We start from the raw sequence: 23,257 nt of genomic DNA, 5'->3' as shown, positions 1-23,257 counted from the left end.
CCCTTAAAGTTGGAATAATTTAGTTTTCAGACACAATCCTCTGTTTATTCCTATTAAAATGCATCAGTAATCACTTTTGACCAGGTGCAATGAATACATTATGTGTCCCAATTACCCAGGTGAAATGAATTCATGCATAACATTTGTTCGGTGCTAAAAAATTATAAAAAAAAAAAAAATTATTCCAACTTTATGAGCAACAGTGTGTTTGAGCCTAACCCCATAAAGAGACTTTCCAGGCCTTCTGAAAATATTCCAGTTAATATATAATGTCATCCCCGGTGCTGATCTCAGTTGTTCAGTGTTGTAAAGAAGAAAAACAAACACACTGTAATTTCACTTTTTCATGATAATAATAATAATAATAATAATAATAATAACTTCCACATAGTTGACGGGGTCATGAATGGACAGTGGCCCATTTTGGGAGCATCCTGGACCAGTTGCTGTAAACACCACCTTGCCTGTGTTTAAAAGAAATAACAATCTAAGGTACACAGATGCTGCAAATGACACCTAGGTAATAACCGTGTCTGAGTCTAGGGCCAAATTGCTTAAGAATTAATTTTATCTGTCTCCAGTGATTGATATTGACGGAAGGGGTAGGATCAAGATTGGCTCCAGTGACAGTGTTTTCCCAAAGCAGCTAATGTGGGAGGGGGGAGAGGCATCCTATGTACAGTTCGACCATGGTGCTAAAAATAAAGATGTTGCATCTGTGGAATATTTATTTAACTTCATCATTATCATCGCCTCTATCACTTGTAATTCTGATTAATTACGTCTGTGTCTGTCAGTCATTATTCATAAAAATGTCATCAACTTCTTCAAGTCACTCTAGAATGTCAGGTTTCATTTTCTGCTTCTGCTTCGGCAGAAACTGCTGAACTAGCACAAGATAAAAAAAAACTCATTTGATGTTATACAACTTAGAGACGAAATTAGCTGCATTGATCAATTTTCTTAACAAACTACATTTGTTTCCATTGAGTTATTGATCAAGCTTCTAACAGCTACTCAATGTTAAACCAAATTACACAACTGCTGTAGTTACAGAAAATAATGACTTTCCCCATGTGCTAAAAGAAATCAAATTAAATGCAACATTACAGTGCACTGAGCTCAGTGTATAGCAATGTATAGTGCTAAACCAAGGAATCTCCCTTTTATTACAGTTTGTGGGCATAAATTCCTATTGAGGCAACCAGAAGGTCAGTGCAGATCTTAGTGCACCCACTGTTTTTTGTGTGCGTGATGAAAATGGCTCATCACATGGACGACAGTTCTTTTCTGGGAGGTTCAGTTGCAACGCACAGTAATTCAGCAAAAAAAAAAACGCAGCTCGAAGGGTTAGGGTTAGGGTTCATATAGTTATGCTTAATTTGCATGTCTCAACAATGAAAAATAAACTAAAACATGATAGAAAACATGTTTCACTGTATATGCAGTAATTTTTATGTTAATAATGGTCATAATAAACCAGAATTACCATCTTGTGGTTGTATGCCTCTGCCAATAAGACTGGACTCACGTTACATCCCTGCTGTAATTGCTGTGTGAAGTCTTGAGGAATGGGTGAAAAGTGTTTTGTGAGGTCACACTGACGTTGACCTTTAACCACTAAAATCCAATCACTTCATTCTTGAGTCCAAGTTTGAAAGGAATCCCTTGAGGAGTTATGGAGATTTTGTTTTCACAACGCCAAAATCATGTTTTGTGAGGTCACAGTGACATTGACCTTTGACCACCAAAATCTAATCAGTTCATCTTTGAGTCCTAGTGCATGTTTGTGCCAAATTTGAAGACGTTCCGTCAAGGCGTTACTGAGATGTTGTGTCCATGAGAATGGAATGGACGGACATCCCGAAAACAATATGCCTCCGGCTCTGGCTGTCACCGACACGGAGAAAGAAACAGGAATGCACATTTCAGAGACAAGAAATTACCAAGGGATCCTGTTTGCATTTGTCATTTGCTGCAACAAAAACAATCCCTAAATATCAGAATAAGCAGGATGGACAAACTGAGCACAATGGCTGCTTTAATATGTGTCAATTTGAGACTGTCCTGTGAAAAACAAGCCCATCGGTCACTTGTGTAGCAGGTTGGTGTATGGTGTATTTTATGTTTCAGTTGTTTTTAATTAAACTATATAATTATATTCTTGTATTTTATATGTCAGGTGTAAGCTTTGCTGCAACTTAACAGCAGTTAAAATATTTACTTGTCACATGCCAGGGTACAATATACAGTAAGCAAAGCAATGAAATGAGGGTCGGACTCAGCAGCATGGCAGACTGTGCAAAACTGCAAAATGATAATAATTTATTGTCACGATATTATGAAAAATATTGTATATGGCAAGGAATATCATGATATTTGATAATATCGAATATCGGCCCAAGGCAACTCAGTCTACAGTAATTCATCTATGATTAGTAAATTGTGGAGACTGACTTTCTGACAGATTGTATTTATCAACACACATCTATCTACTCAACTCATGCAAAACTATAGGAGCTTGAACAATAATAAACACCCCTGTCTGTGCAGAAACTTTATATATGACACACATTGTGAAGCAAACTGGGGACATGTTAATTTTATACACTAGCTTGCATGACTGTGTAAAAATATTATTTCATTTGCAATAATACAACTTGCAGTTGTCGAGGTGTGCCGAAACTAATGATTGTTGGGCCATGCTGTAGGCATGCCACCTCCACAGCCTTAGGGTTGAATACAATGAGACTTTCAACATTTTGAGGCATGCATGCCTGGAGGAGAAGTCACAGTGGCCCAGCCATCTCTGGTACTGCCTGAATCAATTTTGAAAGACAGATGTCCGACAATCTACAATGTATTGGATAATGAAGCAAAACTAAAAGTGTAGGTAATTTTTCATTCATTCATTTTCTTCACCAGGGTCATAGTGAGCTGGAGTGTATCCCAACAGGCACTCAGAAGGCCCAGCAACATCATCGACACATAATATTCCATGAGAAGCTGAACATCTCCACACTGGCTGACCTGCATGTGATTAGACTGTGCACTGTGACACAGGATTTTTCTGCTCTGAGGCAACAATGCAAACCACAGAGCTACTCTGGCGTCGCTGCTGGAAGTTCACTAAACATCAAAGAGGTGGTTGACAAAAAGCTGTCTTGAATAGTATCAACTGATGTCATACTGGCAAAACAAAGTTGGGATAAATCTACAACCAAAGGCAGAATAGCAGATCCTCCTGCAGTGGCCTGCTCTGTTTCAAGCCCCATGGATGAGCATGGGGAGAACAGTGTGTGTGTTGTGTGTGTGTGTGTGTGTGTGTGTGTGTGTGTGTGTGTGTGTGTATGTGTGTGCTTGATGCTGAGTGTTTCGACCAGCATGAAGTGAAGAGAGGGGGACAAGTTCAGTTATTACAGGCCAGCTGAGGCACAGAAAGGCACAGGGAAAAACATAAAATAAAATGTACAACCAAAATTTTGTTTGTCTGCTGGCTAAAGATGTCAACTGATGCTGTTGACATCTGAAGGAATTTAAATGGGTTATTTGTAGCCATTTCTAGCAAGGTTTACTCCTGCACTGGTGTCATAACAACAGCAAACTAATAGCAACTTCTAGCTAGGAGGAAATACTGTATTCATGTATTTACCAGAATTTACTCTTTACTGTATTTTGGAGATATTTTATCTAATGACAAATATGGGGGAGAAAAAAAACAATTAAAAACACGTACTCAGAGTGAGACTACTCTATGTAACATTTGATGATCAGCAGCCACTGTTGCTCAAACTGGCAATTACACTATAACGACACATTTTATTAGCTGTGGTCATACTAGACCATGTAAGGCTGAGCGGTAAAGCCCCTCACATCATATTGCTTAAGACTTCAGTGTTTTATATGCTGGTTATTTGTTGCTTTAAGTCAACAACTGCATTAGACTGAAAGCAGAACTACCTCTGGTGCCAAGAAAAACTGCTGTTAAAAATATTAAATAAATAATAATTAACTTTATTTATATAGCACTTTTCAAAACAGTAGTTACAGAGTGCTTCACAATTGGTAATAAAAATGCATAAAACTCAACGATAAAAAATATAATAACAATAAAAAACAATATAGTAAACTAAACAAAATCACAAGATGGATGATACCGAAAGGAATAAATAGCAATCTTGTAAAAACGGCACCCTATTCAAATCCATAAAGTTGGACCTAAAATGGCAAAGCACGGCCTCCCTTTTAGCAGTTGGTCAGACAATCTGAGTGATCTTGGTAGAGAGTAAAGTGTTATAAGAAGAAATATAAGAAGGTGCCATGGTATGGAGGGCTTTGAATATGATCAGTGTGTGATCAAGTGAAATCTGAAACATATGGGAAGCCAGTGAAGTCGGGCCAGAATAGGGGTGATATGCTGTCTTTGTTTGGCGTACTGCGAGTCACAGTAATCCAGGCGAGAGGAAATAAAGGCATGGATGATTTGCTCTCCGACAGTCACACTGAAGATGAAGCTGATGCTCTGGCAATGCAGGGATAATCAATAAGAGGGAAAGAGTAAAGCTGTAACCTGATCAGAGAAACAGAGCTGAAGTGACTGAAGTGACTGAAGTAGCAGTTACAATGTAATAATGTAACTACCAGTTGATGTTGATTCAGAGTCCAGGTTCCTTCTCTGCCACTTCAAGTCCTTGGCATACATACACTATGCATGGCTAAGCTCTCACAGATTTTATTCTTTCTAATAGTGTGGTGTGACTGCAGTCAGTCCTCTCCCTGTGTGCAGTCACCATGGAAGCAGGTGCCCTATATTCCTGAGGGTATCGGCTGACAAGGTCACTGAGCTGATTGATGTTAGCCTCCAGAGTCCTTCCCTGTGTACAGGTTCAACACCAATCTCCATTTCTGAAGTGCTGGAGAGGAGAGCGCCAGCGGGGACGAGAGGAACCAGTAACATCCCCCATGGACCACCTGATCTGTCTTTGCCATGAAGGTGGCACAGTGTTCTGTATTCATTCACTCGTCAGTCCAGGGTGTGACATGAATCTGTGGCCCATGCCACAAAATGTTCTCACAACACAAAACTCCCACAGAGTTTGACTAGTGGTAGTGATTGTGTGTTATCACTGTTTGTCATCAGCACGTGAAATCAGGTCAACGCAGCATTACACCACTGTTCGGCCTAAAACTAGTGCCAGCATGGGGAAAATACTGGGTCACACTATCTCACTTCACTTCATGTCCCCTACTCAATTTAACAGCAGGGCTGCCCACAAAGAAATCACATCTGCTTCATTCGGTCATAGCAGCTATCATTATGCATTATACTTATATACAGAAGGTATACACAAATACAGAACAAAAGGCCGGATTGAAGAATTGTACGTATCCCTCCGCCAACCAAGTTGTAATTTGCATCCATGTCTGCCCAGACTTATGAGATATACGTAGTGAAGAGGGAATTTAATAAAAGGTATTAATTGAATTTTATCAAAATAAGCATGTGGATTTTTGAGTTACAGCCAAACATGTGTTTAGTGAGGTCAGAGTAATGTTGGCAGGCCAGTGCAGGCCAAGGAGCAGCATGTCAGACAGCTAAGATATTCTCATTATTCTAAAGAAAACCAGTAAGGTTTAAGTCTGTTGTGATGAGGTGGATGTAACCTACTTTTTGTTTACTTTGCTGACAGCTATTTAATATTTTGAAATTGCTTGTCATCTTGTTGAAAACTATCTGACTTTTTCATTTGTATTGTTATATCTTTGGCATTAGTGTTTAACTATTAATCATTGTTTTTTATATATCGGTTTATCTCTGGTGTTTATTTATATTTGTATATTTGGTATATATTTTATATTATTGACTTTTATTCATTATTTCATTGTTTTGTTGTTGTAAAGTTTAATCTTGCATAATCTGTTTTTTTATGTGTGTGTGTACTGTTTTAATACTGCTATTTGGGCTACACGTTTCTGTGAAAGGTGCTGTATAAATAAAGCTGAGCTGAGTTGAAATTGCTTGGAATTTGCATCGCTAATTGACATGCCAGGGGCTGGCTGCTTGTTCCACTGACAGACACTGTTGCCCTCACATGCACACTGATTGTTGAAGCAGGTGCAGCCCTGCTTTGGTGTGAACAACACAGAGCCCCACCGCTAGTGTTTTGTTGGCGTATCAAAGCCCACCGTTGCCTGTTCTGCCGATCTCGTGGTTTCTTTTAGTCTCAAGTGTGAGCTAGAAGCATCCACATCGACGGGTTATCCAAGGTAAGGAGAAGAGACATATAAAATCCAGTAGAAAGTATATTTGGAGCTGCACTTCCTTGTCTGTGTGAGCCTATGAACGTCTGTTTTTTTTGTTTTTTTTTTTTACCAAAACCATGCCCTGATGCTTCTTGGCATCAATTAAGAGTTAATGAGATATCATCATGAATTATACAGTGTGAAAAATACTCAGTGTTAATTATGATTTCATGAAAGTGAATATCATCAAGTTGAACCGGTTTTTGTGAAGTTCATGTCAATTATTTTTCATAAGATGTGCTGGTTGCAATGTCTTTCAAAAGGAAAAAAAAATCTGAAGTTTTTTTCCTCAAAGAAACTCTGAAACTATTCTTTTTTCTTTTTCTTTTTTTTTTTTTCTCAACTGATTTTAAAATTTTAAGTAGTTAAATTTGCATTTACTCAGGAGTGGCAGCAGTTTTTTCTTCATATAATGTACTGTCGGTGGTTTTTGACACAACTATTTAATCAGTTTTTGTAATTATATATTATGTGAGTTTAGTGCAGATACAGACCTCAGTTGCAGACGCAGGATGGTGGTGCTAATTGTTTGTGGAAACTCGCCATGAAGAAAGATGATTTCATCATAAAAGTCTCAGCGCTGACAGTTGATTTAGTAGAACTTTGCAATGAAACTCAGCCAGGACATTTTCCAATGTACTATGCTCTAAATCAATACCCATCAGAAATGTGAAATTAAATCGAGATTGAATCCCAGTTTCATCACCAGGTCTGATGCTCGCTGAATTCTATCTTATCAAAGCATCCTAAAACAGAGGAGGGAAGATTTTTTTTTTGTTGTTTTTGTTTTGACTCAAGACTTTGCGTTTACAATGCTTCACCTGTAAAAAAAAAAAAAAAAAAAAAAAAATTGAACATCCAAACAGCAAATAAACCAACACACCATGCTGCTGCAGCTCTGATCTTTTTTGACAATTTGGTTATTTGCTACAACTGAATAGAATCACTGACAGGGCCGGGGAAGCTCATCAGCACCTTACCTTGAACGATGAGATGCACTTTTGTGGATTTTGGTTTCTTGTTTGTGAGGATGGAGCAGACGTAGGGCCCCTCGTCATGGACGTCAACGTTTTGGATCTCGATGCTGTACTCTGTGATGCCTGTGTTCTCCATCAGGATGACACGAGGATCCAGAGACCACTTCTCAGTTCCCGCAAACAGAATGGTGGTGCGATTGAGCCACGCCACTCGTGATACTTTGCTGTCCACGGTGCATCTGGTAGAAAGAGAGAAAGAAAAAAAAAACTAACACAGAGATAAGGACCTATAGCATAACAGTCTGTCTCTGTTAGAGCCCATGATACATTGAACAAAAACATTACTGTGTGCTGTGAGATGTAGAAGTGCTTTTTTTTATTTTGGAATTTTGATGATAAGGCAGTTTAAGTTTAACCACGAAAAGCCACACATGGTCACACTAGAACAATATAATACAATTACCTACAAATGAGTACAGCTCTGGTAAGCTCTTAGCCCGCACTTAAGCTTTGTTGTAAAGGACTCTATAGCTTGACTTAATTTGATTTCAGTTGGTGATGTGTTCAAGAGTTGACAGCGCTTCATGAAGAAAGATGATTGTCTAAATTTAAATCAACAATGGGATATTTTACAATTGCAAACACAAAAGACTTACTGAAGTAGTAAAACAGACATCCAAACAAGGAAGTGAGCCAAACAACTTCCACAAATAAATTCAGGGAAATTCTGAAGGGTAACACAAGGGGCAACTGAACAAAAAGCACTCGGAACCACTGGGGACACAAACTGGCACACAAGGAAATTCTAGACAAAGCTGAAGAGAACTGCACAAGCAAAGCAGACAAACTGACAAAGATACAGCTACTCAACTTAAGAATAAATAAACAGAAGTAGTGATTCAAAGTTGTGACAGTGTAAAATTATTAAACATTATTAATTAATACATCATTAAGTTACTACAATTTGGAGTTAACAGTAGTGAAAACTCTGAGTTGGACAAACTAACAGGGAACCCTGTCTCCTAGAAATTACATTCTTGTTACTAAACTGTTTCCCCATTGGCTCTCAATGGCAAACTTAAGAAATTAATTTGAATTTCCAAACCTTGGAAAACTTAGTTGGAATGCTATGTTTTAATAGTTTGAATTTTTGGCTTTTCTCAACTTTTTCCTTTTTAAAGTGTAGATAGCCATCTGAGAAATGTATGCCTGACTTGTAGGCACCAGCTGATTACAGATGCCTGATCATTCAAATTAAATCAGTCAACATGTTAAAAATATTTCTTTAGACACACAAATGTGTGCATTGCGCAAGGACTTCACTGAACATCAGAATGTGACATGCAACACAGATCATGTGCACACTGGCTTTGCCTTCTACCTCTGATCCCAAGAGCATCAAGAAGCAGGTGGGTTATAAATAGAAAAGTGCACTTTGCCATGCTCCTGTGCTTCATGTTCCATCTGAAGGACATACACGTACATGGCACACATGTACATGTATACCTTAAACTAAGTAATGCATCTGCAAGTGCAAACTTATTAAATTGACTCACACTCTCACTGCTTAATTTTACCTAAAATATATTAACAGCTACTGATGTTTGCCATTTTTAACCAGCAATAGTCATGGTTAGTTTGCTTATTAGTGCTGAGAACAATGCGGACTAAATGTGTTCCAAATTGCATTTTCCCATTATTCCCATATTGTACAAAGTGAGATTTTCATGTCTTTTTTGATTATAAATAAGGTCTTGGTTCTATATTAATACTCTGAAAGTTTCAAAGCAGTCAGTCCACAGAGAAAAGCACAGAGCCTCTATTCAGGAACTGAGTGCTAAAATGAGATGTCAGGACTTCTGTAACTTTGCGATGTCACAACGAAGCCCTCACCACACTCAGCCATGCCCCAAGCCCAGCCGACCCGTACCCACCATCTGACCTTGCAGGATTTGGTTTCTTTTAGTGTTTACCTGAAATCTGCTATATTTTTTTAGGGTCAGAGTTTCTCTTCTGAGTGGCTCACCAACCTGTTGTTACTAGAGCTCCAGAGAAAGGAGATGTAAAACTACATTGTGATGACTTTTGATACTTAAAAGCCCAAATATGTCTTCTTATGGATCAACAATTATAATAAAACACTGGAAAAGTGTGAAGTATGGGACCTTTAATAGATTTGTTAGAAACCTGGAGAGTAAAACTGGGAACTGGATCCAAAATGGAACCAGCTAGTTAGTTAAGTGAAACCAAACCCTACATATTAGCAGTACACTTAGCTTTGTTGTGGAGAAGTGTGTGTTTCTGAAACAGTCTGAGCCCAAGGACCAGTGGTGGTGAAGTGGACTATGATGCAAGAGAGTTTGATGAACTTGAACATATTGATTAGTTTTTCTTTGCTGTGACTCTGGGTTGACAATAGAATGCATAATGAAAAAAATCTTTATTGTTGAAAAATACTCAATCAAATAGTAATATGAATGAATTGAATAATCATAGAATGTGATATAGCGATACATAATTATATACAAAGGTATGTTCAACAATACAAAAAATATATATATTGTTGTACAGATGTACCCTGAATGATTTCTGTTTTTCCGTCTGACAGTGAAATTAGACAGGTAACTGCACATCTGCTGATTTGATGCCAGGTTAAAACAAAAACAACAGCAAAGGCTGTATTAGTCTTTTTCAGCAGGGAAACTACAGAATACAAACTTAATGAAAAAGAAAACCCGACTCAGAATGCACTGCGGTATTTATCCCACTTAACACCAGGATTTGGCAGAACATTTATTGATAGTATCAGTAAAAAAAAATGTAAATTCATTGCAGCTTTGTGTGCCAATACTTTTTTTTTTTTTAATTAATGGATGTTATAAATTTGGCACGAGTTTGCATGAGCCGTGAAAACAGTCTTTTAAAATCCAAAATGCCCTGAAGTTTAAGTCAGCTCACAGATGTGGGAAGATGAATTTAGTGTACAAAGCCTCAGCGTCTGGCTGATTAGTCTGCAGGTCTCAGCACAAGTTATCACACACAGACCATATAGCACATCATCCAGGGAGCTTCACACGCTCAGCAGTGTTTATTCACCCCAGAGTGACACACGGCATTCACAGTAAATAGAGCAAAACAAGAAACTTTAGGTTCAAATATTAACTTGTCCCTAAAAAAAAAAAAAAAAAAAAAAAGAAAAAAAAAAATGTGCAGACTGTGTGGTGCTGAATACATTGAGACTCAGTATCAGCAATCAGAGTGACATAAGGAGCTTGTATATATATATATATATATGATGGGAGGAAAGGGGGCAAATCAAACAGGAGACAAATAGGAAGCTAACATCATCCAAACACAGAGACATATTAAAGGTGGTGGTTGTATTAGGGTGATTTGCCTCTCACAGTATTTGGAAACTTATCATGAAGTCGCAATACGACCATGTAATTCAGAATAATCCCAGTCATTATTTTGTGCTCTCTGTGTACAAACTGTGCTGGTGATGTGTCATGTAACCAAACTGTGTGACCACGAGAACAACGTCTCCCTGTCAACAGAAGCATCTCATCTGACTGAAAAAAAAAAAAAAAAAAAAAAAAAAAAACTTTTCTGTTGTTTGTTAATTTTGTCTTTAACCAAGAAAACTGCGGGACAACCAGTCAATTTAGATGAAGCGACACACCAAGGGAAGAAAATCCACATCAGAAAATCCAGCAAGAGAAGACAGTGCCTTTGAAAAGCTCCATTATTTGCTGGACTTAGACTATCAAGCAGCACCGCTTCGACTGCCTCCCAACAAATACGGAGGATGAACTGTTTATTTTCAAAAGGAACACTGTTTCATAATGTTTCCCTTTAGAGAACTACACTCTCCAAAGAACAAGACTACAAAAGTTACCTTCAACTCGAAGAGAAGGATTATTTATATTTGCAAAGCTTTGAAGGAAATTAAAACTTTAGGTCAAAGCCCCACAAAGCAAATTTTGCAAAAACATGTCTTGAGGAGCCTTAATGGTCTTAAAAGGGGAAGTAAAACATTTAAGGACTAAAGGTCAGCATTGGCCATTAAACTGTGCCATCTTTATTCAAGCCTGAGAATAGTTCACATTTTACTTGGAAGTAAATAGAAAACCTGTGAAGCTCATCAGAGTTCAGGCTGTTAAAAAGGATTAACCATGCAGGAAGATCTGACCAGAGCTGCCAGGTCTGTGTGTTCTCTGCAAAGGGTGGGCTGTTTTGATGGAGAGCGAGATAAAGGGGAAACCTGACATGATGATCTGACAACTTCCAGGCTGAGCTTCACTTTGTTGGCTATAGATCTGCACGAACAATGGCAAATTTGAAGCAGATGGTATTTTTAGACTGAATAATTCAAATATCATATGATTAAAAGATTATTTCTGCAAATAAATTGCATCAGTTAATATTTGATTTTATATTTAGATTTCATGTGTAAGGCATTAACTGACATGTTAACATGAACTTAATAATTATAGTAAATTATGGGGGACATCAGTTCTTTTTTTTAAGAAGAACCAAATTGTCTGTAGAAGATTATAAAAATAATCAAGCAGCAGCAGTCACCTTTCGATCTCAGTGGTTTCAAGTCAATTGCAAGGCAGTGCTGTTAAAAGGTAACTTGTTCATTTTCACCCCTCACAAACCTCTCCTAGAAGAGTAAGTTGTTTCTTCAGCTGATCACTTTTATATAACAGGGATACTGATAGGAATGGTGCAAGCACTAATAGTGCAAGCAGAAGCAAGTTAAAAAAAATAAAAAATAAAAAAATAACTCTATTATTTTATCTTTTTTTGTCATGCCACAACATGACCAAGGATTAGTTTGTTAGTGAATGTTGTGCAGCACTGTGACACAGGCAGACGAGCTCAAGACTATAGATTCACTCAGGTGAATGAAAGGTGAGGTTAGAAGACAGCTCACAGCAGGAGAAAATTGTATTGTGTTCATTTATAAAATCTATTTTATTCACATTTTTAATATTAATTTGTAATTAAAATGTAAAATATCACTTGAAACAAGAAAATTAATTTGGTAAAAGTCCTTTTAAACAAATTATATGAGCCAATACTGAAAAAAGCATGTTCTGCAGAGTCATCTCCTCATGTGTGTACAAACATGTCAACATGAGGCTCCACACAGAAAGACAGGGAGAGGACACCTGCACACACATACCCACACCACTGTATATCTATATACTCATGTTAAACTAAACCTATGCCTTTCTATAGGATATCACTACATTACCTATCTCCACTTTTCCTTTAAGACTGCCCAAAAGTGATGTGGAAATTAAATAAATGAATGAATAAATACATAAATGACTGTGATTAATAATAAAAAAAAATGAGTAGGCTACATTTAAATTTAGCCAGTAAATCTCCAATTTATTTATCCATTCATTTAGTCTATTTACATTTGCAGAGGGTGACACTTGTAAACTAAATGTTGCCAGTGTTTGCCTTCTACCAGGACATCTCACCTTGATGAATCAGGGGAACATAGTCTGTACCTGTTGGTCACCTCATAACCTGAAATTATGCACAAAATGTCGCTCACCATGTTACCACATAAATATGCAGTAAATATTCCAACCAAGATACCTGATTATGCAAAACAAAAGCCAGTTTCGTAAACCCTGAGCCTTACATCTGATCAGTAACCACAGCAGATCTTAGTCCAGTTACAATACAGGACAAATTTATGGGTAAGAATTTCAAAAACACAGAGATAATGTTGTTTTTATTTATTCCAAATGAGGCAAAGGTCAAGATGAGGAGCTAATACATTTGTACATTGTACAGAGGCACTCTTTAAATCAAGCAAATGAAAAGTCCGTTTTTTTTTTTTTTGTTTGTTTTGCTTTAATACTCAGAGCTCAAAGTGCCTTTTACAAAGGTTTGTCTTGACATTACACAATTGGTCAAACGTTTGTCATTAAACTGTATGGGACATTTCTGGACTGCTCAATTCTTTCCACCAGAAGAGTTAGGGCTGTGTATGCAATCTATGATAACTACAAATTCTGCAGTGATTTATTGTTCATTTTTCAACAACAACTTGGAATGTAAAGTCACGGCACTGTTTATGTCCTCTGAAACCAGATTCAGGGGCCAGCTGTGAGCTGGTAGGTACAGCGATCACGAGTGAGTGACACACAGTCAGCTGGACTGAGGTAAGGTGACAGACCTCGTCTGTGAAGACCATCCCATTGCTGGAATGTAAATTTGGCAGTATATGTAAAAAGGAGGCTTCATTTGCCTCATTGCTCACCCAGTGGAGATGTGAACACAATTAACCTGCTTAAAGCCAAGTCAGCGTTTTAGTCTCAGCCGCTGTAACATTTTACTGTAAATCAATGGATGACAGAATACGACCAAAATGTGTCACTTACGGTGGCCCTGAGGGCTCGACGCACTGCAGCTTAAACGCGCTGCAAATTCAGAATGAATTCACATGCGCTTCAAAAAATCACAACACATGCAAATAAACGAATGCGCTGCAAATTCAGACAGAGGTGTTTTTCTGAGACACTAAAAAGTGATGAACCCGGCTGGGACTGGTTGAAGGCCCAATTGTGACTTTTGAAGTTAAAAGCATTGAATATCAAGTTTGTCTCAGGTTCATCACTTTTTTTCTTTATTAAGTTTTTTTTTTTTTTTTGCGTTAATTCCAATGGTGGAAGTGAAAGACAGACAGGAAAGTCAGGGAAAGAGAGAGAGGATAATAAAGCACAAAGGGCCACGGGTTGGACTCGCCTTCATTGTATTTTCCCCACTTTTGTGTATTTTCATGTGTTTTCTTAAGTTGCAGTGCATTGAGCTCTCAGGGTCACCGTCAGCCCAAATAAAGCCTAATAAATCAAAAATATCTTAACATTAATCCTTACATTTGAGCAGAAGAGTCAGACTTTATTTTTCTTGTGTAAAAGAAAAATCAGTGATCCCACAAGTTTCAACCACTTAATAAAAACCCATTACAATTATGTGAATATGCCGTGGTCCAAGACGCCACATCCAAAACAGTGCAAAAGACACACACATCCAATATAAAAGCTTACCTGTGTCAGATAACTCATATTATTTTTTACATGAACACTTGAGTCACTTATTATTCCAACATAATGTTTATCATTATAACTGGTGTGGACCAAAATGTAAACAAGGTGTAATCAGTACAGTCTGAAGTCTATCAGCCAATCAGAACAAAGCAGCAGATATGTGCAGAGGATGTTAGAGGAGCAGGGGCCAAAATTCATGAAAGGCAATTTTTAAGCTTCTATCCCCGTGGTTCAGAATGGTGAATTGACTTACTACATTATTAATTAATTGTATACTGTATACCTGCAAGTAAGCATGTAATTGCTGGTGGTCACTGATGATGGTTCATGAGCAAACCCTACAGTAATCCAGTAGAATATATGCATATTAAGTTAAAAGCCTACAATCAAAATGATTCTGTTACTGTTTCAGTCCATTAGCCTGTATGTCATGTTTAGCTGAATACTTAGACAGACCATAGACAGTCCACAGCTACTTCCAAATCAAATTCCTAAAGCGCATCAATATCAGTATGAAAGGTAAATGAACAGTATATTTATACTTTATTTGGCCAAATACCTGCTGTCTGCTTCAAAGTTACTCATCACACTGACTCACACTGAGTGTGTTACCACAGGAATTTGTCTCTGGGAGGCAAAACCGCAAGTACCGAAGCCCCCTTAGTGGTCTGTCTATTCCCCCTTCCCGTGTGACAGCCTTCCTTATCACCGTTAAGGAAGAAGAAATACAGAAATAAATTAATGTGGAAATAAATAAATAACTGTGGAAATAAATAAATGTATTAATTTATTTATTAAATTACATTTTGCTAGATTTAAATTTATACATTTATTTTTAATTAAGTACAGTCATTTATTTATTTATTTTCCATACCAGTTTGGGGGCCCCCACATTTCTTTAAGAAATGTACGGGGACCAATTTTTCACAGTTTATTCATTTTAGTGAGAAATGCTCCAGTAGCAAAGCTGTCTGTCAACAAACAGATAAAAATATGAAGTTAATATCAGTCCTCTGTGCTTGAAATCCCTAGCACACACTTCAGCAGAAAAAAAACACTCGACAAAGTGTTTCCTTAGCATAAAAATAAATTAGGTCATAAAATGAAAATATAAAAGGTTATCTTCCTCTCCTGCTATTTCCCCTGGCAGTTGCCACCATGGTGCTGTAGGATTTAGTTGAATGCATGCCAAGTCACAGGTGAAGGTACAATAGGAGGAAGGTTCTATGGTCATTTTTATAAGTCTTCCTCTAGTTACTCTGTGAACATGGTGAGGGGACGTTTTGTTCGGAGTCTGTGCTGTATTCAGCTTTGTCCTGCTTCATATTCATAAAGGTGCACAAATTCACAATGTGGAGCTGTTCAGTTCAGTCCTCCTCTGGCTACTGAGTCATTCCTGTGGAGCTACCAGAGGTTAAGTGCTCAAGGGCACCTTGTCAGTAGCTACTCAGGAAAGAAGAACAAAGTTAATCCTTTTTTTTCCCCCCTGTGTTACTCCCAGCTGATTCTGGGATTCAGACCATTGACCTTCCAGTGTGTGTCTTCGACCTTTAAAGGGGAAATTGACCCACTTAACTGCAGGGATATCTCCGTATCCAGATAGCTTTAGTGTGACTTGCCAAAGTTTAGGAATGTCTCTTGTCAAACCCAACAATGGAGCTTTATTGTGTTTTTGTTTTCACATGTAGCAAAAAACCATCTGAAAAACTCAACACCAACAAATATTCCCACAGATTGTAACATGGTTATGTCAATTGCTCTCTCCTGTGCAGTAATACACAGATTGTAGTAGACATATATAGTTTGTAGAAAAGAAATGCTCACAGCAAGATCTGTAGATCACAGTGAGTAACCATGTGAAGACTTCGGAAACAAAAAAAAAAAAAAGAAACTATGCAGGTGAGCTTTTAAAATGTAGCACCACAAACAGTTCTGGTGTGTTGGGGTGACAGCAGACATTTCTCTGACAGACATCGCTAGACTTTGCTATATTACCCTGAGTTCTGGATGGATATAGTGTATATACTTTAGGGAAAGTGCCCTTCAAAAAAGCACATACAGTGTCCTTAACTACTTAACACTCCTGGGTTTAGTTGTTTGTGTGTTTTCTGATTCGCGTGGAAAAAAGGAACATAGACAGATATTTATCCAGATATTTTCTTCTCAGCTACAATAGCGGCACTGTTCAACAGGGATGCAGGGAGACATCAATCATAAAAAAGGAAGAGATACCAATGTCTCTACTGACAAGAGACTCACTAGACCAGAATGTAATGCAGACGCAATGCATGGCTGGAAATACCTGGCTGATCTGTTTCTGACACTAATGCTGTCACTTTGGCTTTTGCTCTGTCTTTCTTTGCTTAAATAACTTGTTGAAAATAGCCCAGACACATTCTCTCAAGGATGATAAAATTAATTCTGGGAAATGTAGGAAGTTAAAATGTCTATATTATCCAAAGCAGGTGAGGAGGTTACGCCAAAGAGAAAGAAATTCGGACATGTACAGGGAATTCCCTTCATTACTCATAATGGAGGTGAAGGTTACTTTCATCTGTTGTTGAAGAGCTGTGTTGAAGTGAACCATGCGGGGTGTTCATGTGGGGTATTGGGTACATAGTTTTGACAGGGTTCTCCCCAAACAGGACACCTTGCTGACAAGATGGCACATTAGATCTTGAACCTTAACATCAGACAGAAGACAGCTTTCAAATTGGCTGAGAGATCCAGTACTTGGAGAGAGGCCAACAATGAGGTGACACTGTCACAAACTGTTCTGTCGTAGCCCTCAGCTGGCAAGTCAGTGTAGTTTTCTAAAGTGCGCTTCACACCAAGACGGTTGGGTGCGTGTTGTGATGATACTTCGTGTTGTGGCGAGATATATAAGTGGTCGCAGATTCAAGGATCATTCCAGCATCCCACCCTATTGTATATATGATCTATGGTTGGTATGCAGTGTTCTTCAACAGCCATTTAATTTATTTACTTTCATCATTGTTAGAAGGAGAATCAGCGATACTTGCACTAGATTCAAAAATCCCACCATGTGTGTGGGATTCACATGAAAAACTGTAGCATGTTGTCTTGTTGTTTGTAATATTATCTGATTGATATCAGCCTCTGTGTTTACTCCTCACTCCCCCTTAACTGCATTATGTTACCAAAGCAAAAGCAACATCTCCTGTTGCTGTTGCACAACTGGTGACACCCTGTCAGAAAATACATTGTATTTGACAGACATATTAGAGCTGAGCATGATCATCATTTCATCAAGACTGCATCTACAAAATACTGAAAAGTTTCTCTGTTCTCCACATTTTTTCATCCACATCATCTGTAATTTTTGAAAGAAGTAATGGAAAAGTCAGGAGCAGCCACGCTGAGCTGTTAGATGAAGAGCTGCAGGCGACAGGCTGCATGCCTCCAACTCCTCAGAAATTAACCAACTTTACTGTGCCGCGCTGTTGGGAGGAAAACTGCTTGCACCATGGAACCAGATTGTGGTTGCAATTCTGATTGACTGACTTAATTTATTAAAATATTTGGCTGTACTATAAACAGAAACACCAGCTGCTCTTCTGTTGTATTTCGAAGAAAGTGGCAGCCCGATGAGTTTTCCCCGCATCCAGAATTCTGGGATCTGTAGTATTAACCCACACGTGCTGTTAGCAGCAGTAATCACAGGTGTTGCCAAAACAGTCAGGAAGAGAGACATTCCTGGTTCCCATTAAATTAATCCCAATGACTTGTGATAACTTCTTAGTGAACAGTTTCTCTAGCGCCCCCATGAGGTTGATGTGTGCTTTTCATTGAAATGCCTATGACTTGTCGTCAGTTAAATCCTTTTTGCCTTCTTCCCTCATGTTTCTATTTGTGTTTCCTGTTTTATTTTGATACTCACCTCTTGTCTCGCTTCAGGTCCCTGCACTTCCTGCCCTCCTGTGCTTCCCTCCTGTGTGATTACCTGACCCTGTCCTAGCGTGTTGCACCTGTGTGTCATTGTCTCCCCTGCCCTAGAGTAGTTAGTCTCAGTGTTCCCTTCACTTTGTGTCAGTGTTATTAGCAGATTATTAGCAGCTTATTTAGCAGCATCATCAAGTCAACATTTTTTTTTAATACTTGTGACCAAATCCCTGCAAAACTATTGACTCATCTAATGACTGATTACCATCAGCTGATACTTTGTGTTAAGCGTTATTTAGCAAACGCATGCTAACATGCTACACTAAGATGGTGAACAAGATAAGCTGTATAGCTAATAAACAATCTCCTTGTGCACACCTTCTAAGTCACAAGCACAGTTTCCCGCTACCTCTAAGCTCTACCAGCTCATTTGTCTTCATCCAACACGCTCACCTTTAGCCAGTCACTAGAAAGCTGTCAAACTTTAAAGAGTCTGTCTCTTTGCTGTCACTCAGCTGTCATTTTAGCACCGTAAGATGACCCACCTCTACCCGTTCACCACCTCAGCATGGGTGCCTGACCATCTCCAATCAAACCGTCCGATCAGAAGTTTCCCTCTCATTCCTCAAGCTCCTCATCACCACCACCAGTGTCTAGTCTTCGGTGGAAGCTTCCTTTTTATAGGAACCACCTCACTGAAAGAACCTTCCCATGATTATCAACGTCCTGTTGGGGTGTAAGCACTAAAGCCTATTCATCCTGTTTTCAATGAATTTTATTTTACTTCAAATTTGTCGTGCTCTTTCGTTATCTTTCAGAGTAACATACACACAGTTTCAGCATTACTATATGTCAGATTCTGTCATGAATCCCTCCAACTCTTAGTTTGTTTTCACCTAGTTTTCTTTGCTTATATCATCACTAACTCTCCTGTCATTTCAGATTCTGACTCTCAATTAGCCCATGCATTCTGCTCATCACCTTCACCTGGTTTTCCCTGCCCATCTCCACACCTGTGGCTCATTCTCTCCTCAGTCCCTCAGTACATATACCAGTCCATTTTCCCTTGTCCTCTGCTGGATTGCCTTGTGTGTTACTGCCAAGCTTTCCAGCGTCTCCTTCCCGGCGCTGCCTGATCTATCTGTTTTTGACCCAGTCTGCCTGTTTTCGGACCATTGATCTCCTGCCTGCCCCCCATTGGATTTGTGTGCCTGATTGTCTGATTACCTGGTTTGTGACTCTGCCTGAATTCTGTAAACTGAACTTTAACTCAGACTCTGCTGCCTCATTGTCGTGCTTTAAGGTTCACATCTGTACTGGTAAACCTCACAGATTCCCACTTTTTTGTCTACAAAAGTTATTTTTTACTCAACAGTATATGTTCTCTGCTTTCACTTGGCATTTAAATAATACACTCAAACTGGGTGATTTAAAAAAATATCTTCTGAATTTGATGTATGGAGCAAAGCTTCAACAGCAGCAGCTTGGGCTACAATATTTATTCCTTCAATAAAGCAACCAAAACACAAGGCTTGATTCCTATGCCAAAAGTCCATGAATTTACTAACAATGAACATATTACCATGCATCCATTGTGTATTCAAGGTCCTATCCATTTTTACTGCATACCCAAATATACTACAGCCTGTCCCTCATGTGCACTCATGGCCTTTCTTGTTTCCCCCTCCTCCTAAAAAGAACTTGATTTGTTGGTTATATTTCATCTAATTCTATTGCACATTGACACTGCATGAAAGCCAGTCAAGGTGTCCAAACACATTTACTCAAATGTGTTTACACTCCACCGAACACCATTGGCAGCATTTGCAGGTTGGTTTACAATTTCAAAGTAAAAGGTTTTTGTTCTTAGGTTAAAAGCAACAGCCGACGGTGAGTGGAGGAGTCAAATGGCGGTTTACATCTTCACCAAGCTAACACTGTTGTCAACAGCAACATAGACCATAGGGAATTGTAAATGACTTCTGGAAGCCAGGACAAAAATGACAAAACATAATAGAATTCACTCATCTCATGTGGTAATGTATTTGAAAACCTTCTTTTCTCAGCCAAACTTTGGGTACATGTTCCCCACATGAATCTATCAAGTGAAATCCCAGAATGACAGTCACATGAAGACTGTCAACAGTCTGCTCCCCCACCCAACAGGTACTGTGTTTTGCAATCTTTCATATATGAATACACACACATTATAGCACAACACACGGATAGTGTGCAACAAAACATGTCTTCTGTGTGCTAAAAAGACACCGAAAACAGACACATCTGTGACTCAGCTACCCCCTCATGTAATCATTGTGACAGACAATGTTAGCTTCTCAAAAACATAGCTAAGGTCAGAGACTTTGTGTCTAAGCAGGAGTTAGAGAAACTTACTCATGCCTTTAGACCCTCAAAAGTTGATTATTGCAATACTCTCCTCACTAGTTTACCAAATAAGACCATGAGACAGCTACAGTTTATTCAGAATGTTGCTGCTAGGTCTCTCACAAAATCCAAAAAAAGTTCCAATTCAAAGTTGTACTTGCTGTCTATTGAGTCACATAACGGTCTAGCCCCAAAATATATGTCTGAAATGTCCGATATACATAAGCCTAATAGGTCTCTAAGATCAGCTAGTGATTCCTGGAGTCGAAACTAAAAAGGGTGAAATGGCTTTCAGCCATTATGCGGCACACTGGAGATCAAATCTGCCCAAACTGTGACTGGCTTTAAAAAAGAAGCTAACAGCTACTCTATTCTCCACTGCTTTCATTTAATCATTTAACCTGGCACTTTAATGCCTGTTTTATACTCTGTGTTTTCACTGTGTTTTCTGTTATTTGTGACCACTGTGTATGATAATGTACTATTCAAATACATTTACATTTCCTTGCCTACAGGTTCTTGTATAATTTAACCAAGACTCTCAATACAGTAAATAAATAGTCACAAGGAAGTGAAATGTATTGTTCTATGAAGTGCTGAGTGTTTGTGAGACTAGAGGATCAAACACAATATTTCACTCGACATTGTGCAAAATTATTCTTAACGGCAAACGATGAGCCAACAACTGCCAAACATGCGCTCCATAATGATCATCACGCTACACTGCCCGAAATGTCAGCACCTGTGAAAATTCCAATTTTCCGTGAATCACCACCAGGTCCCAAATTTGCATATCTTTAGCATTCTCTGGGAAGCAGTTTGGAAAATGTGCTTGAAAAGGGAAGGTTACGACATGCAGAGCCCAAGCCCTACACAGCACCCAGGACAGAATGGGTGACAAAGGATTCATATCAAAGACAGATTATTGTTTTCTCACCACACTGTTCCTAGCCTTCAATCCAATGGACCACACTGGATGAATAGCATTACTCATACTGTCATTTCCTACTGCCACTGCAGGGTCAGAGGCGACAGCCGTATGGGAATCCAGTTCTATCACAGCGCTCCATCAAAGTCGAGACGCGAATCAGAAATAGTTGAGAAATGCTCCCCACAGGACAAGTGTGACAGACATTTTAAGTACAGAATATGCTACTCACTGCTGAGCCACTGTTGACCTACTGGCTTTACTCACAGCTAATACATATTTTAGGTTCTACAAGGAAATTGACTTCGACAGCTAAAAACATTTTTTTTAATACGTTTTGGAACAGTAGATGGTTCATTTACATGTAAATTGGTTGTAAACATGAGACTTTTAGATACAACAAGGTATTAATACTTGCAGCAGGGTTTAAAAGTTAGAAAATTATTTCCTTTATATCAAGACCACCAGAAAATCTGCTAAACTTAGCATCTGCTATAAATGATGTGAACATCTCAAATAAAGTTCTGGTCACTTCTAAGGTTCCTCGAAGTCAGTATGCAAAGAAAATTAAACTGATAAAATCATGGGTGGAAATTTCATCTCACAACTGGGAGGGGCAATGAACAGTCCAACTGTATGTCGCACGAGCAGTACTCGCTTCTGGTGTGAACATATTCCTCTGCTCTGTTTTTAATCACACGTAGAGCTGATTTTTATAATAACCTCATGAATTTGTAACAACAACAACACAACTGTTTCGGGATCAGCAGGACATTGCTTCTTTTGCAGCAATGAAGTTAAAAGGACCATCGTCTTGTGTGATGTTGGGCTTCTCTCCTGCCTCTGTGTATGTGCGTGTCTGCTCTTCTGTCTCACTCTGTTTAGACACTCAAATTTATTTACCTCTGAATCAAAGGTGTCGGTGTCATTCTGGGTAGTTGCAGTCCACTTTAACCCCTGTGGTCTTGTACCGCGTATATACAGGAAACCCTTAATACTTAACAAAAACACTGATAAAAAAAAAAGCTGAACAAACATTACCTGAGACTCCAGACTGTCTCCCTGCCTCTCTGGGCCCAGCTCTGTTCTCTCTGTCTCCTTATGACGCCATAATGTAAACATTTCCATAAGCACTTCATTCTTCTCTTGTGAAGATGTCATCAGATTGCCTTTAATATTACTGGGGGCTTACTTGGCGTTTTCTTGCACTGAAAACCAATAGTACATCCATTTATCTTTTCTCCGAGCCACAACCACACTGAGGTTGGGTTAGGTTTACATTGATATGATATGCCGCAAAGTGACATACTGCAAAGTGACACATACTCGTACAGTTAATGGAGGTGCAATGTTTTGATATTCTTGTCATGCTAATAAACAGGACCATAGGTTGTTATAAACCAGAAAATCCTATAAATCCTCTGTATATAAAATTTGAATGTAACCACAGTGGTGATCGTAATAAGCTATATTTAAGTTTAAACATAATTATAGCTTAATCATGGTTCAGCTGCCGTGACCAGATACTGTGGGAGGGAAATCATTTAAACATGTCAACAGTGAACTTGCAGATCTTTCTTCAATACTAACATTTTGCATTTAACTTCAATTTAAATATTTGCCAAAAAAAAAAAAAAAAGCTATCAAACCTTTAGGCTCATACAGTCTGTTTCTACAAGCAT

The 23,257-nt window shown here is 38.5% G+C and overlaps 1 protein-coding gene across 1 annotated transcript in view; it reads right to left on the bottom strand.

The window, feature by feature from the left end:
• LOC111222310 (opioid-binding protein/cell adhesion molecule-like) overlaps positions 1-23,257 on the bottom strand; it is a 168,488-nt gene that overhangs the window by 75,407 nt on the left and 69,824 nt on the right. Inside the window, exon 2 of the mRNA XM_022746002.1 lies at positions 7,284-7,519. Within this exon, the coding sequence (XP_022601723.1) occupies positions 7,284-7,519 (236 nt within the window). The remainder of the gene's footprint in view (positions 1-7,283; positions 7,520-23,257) is intronic.

This window comes from Seriola dumerili, unplaced genomic scaffold (genome assembly GCF_002260705.1).
Source record: "Seriola dumerili isolate Sdu_G_001 unplaced genomic scaffold, Sdu_1.0 BDQW01000091.1, whole genome shotgun sequence".
In the NCBI taxonomy this organism is placed as follows: domain Eukaryota; kingdom Metazoa; phylum Chordata; class Actinopteri; order Carangiformes; family Carangidae; genus Seriola; species Seriola dumerili.
This window is presented reverse-complemented; position numbering and strand designations above follow the sequence as displayed.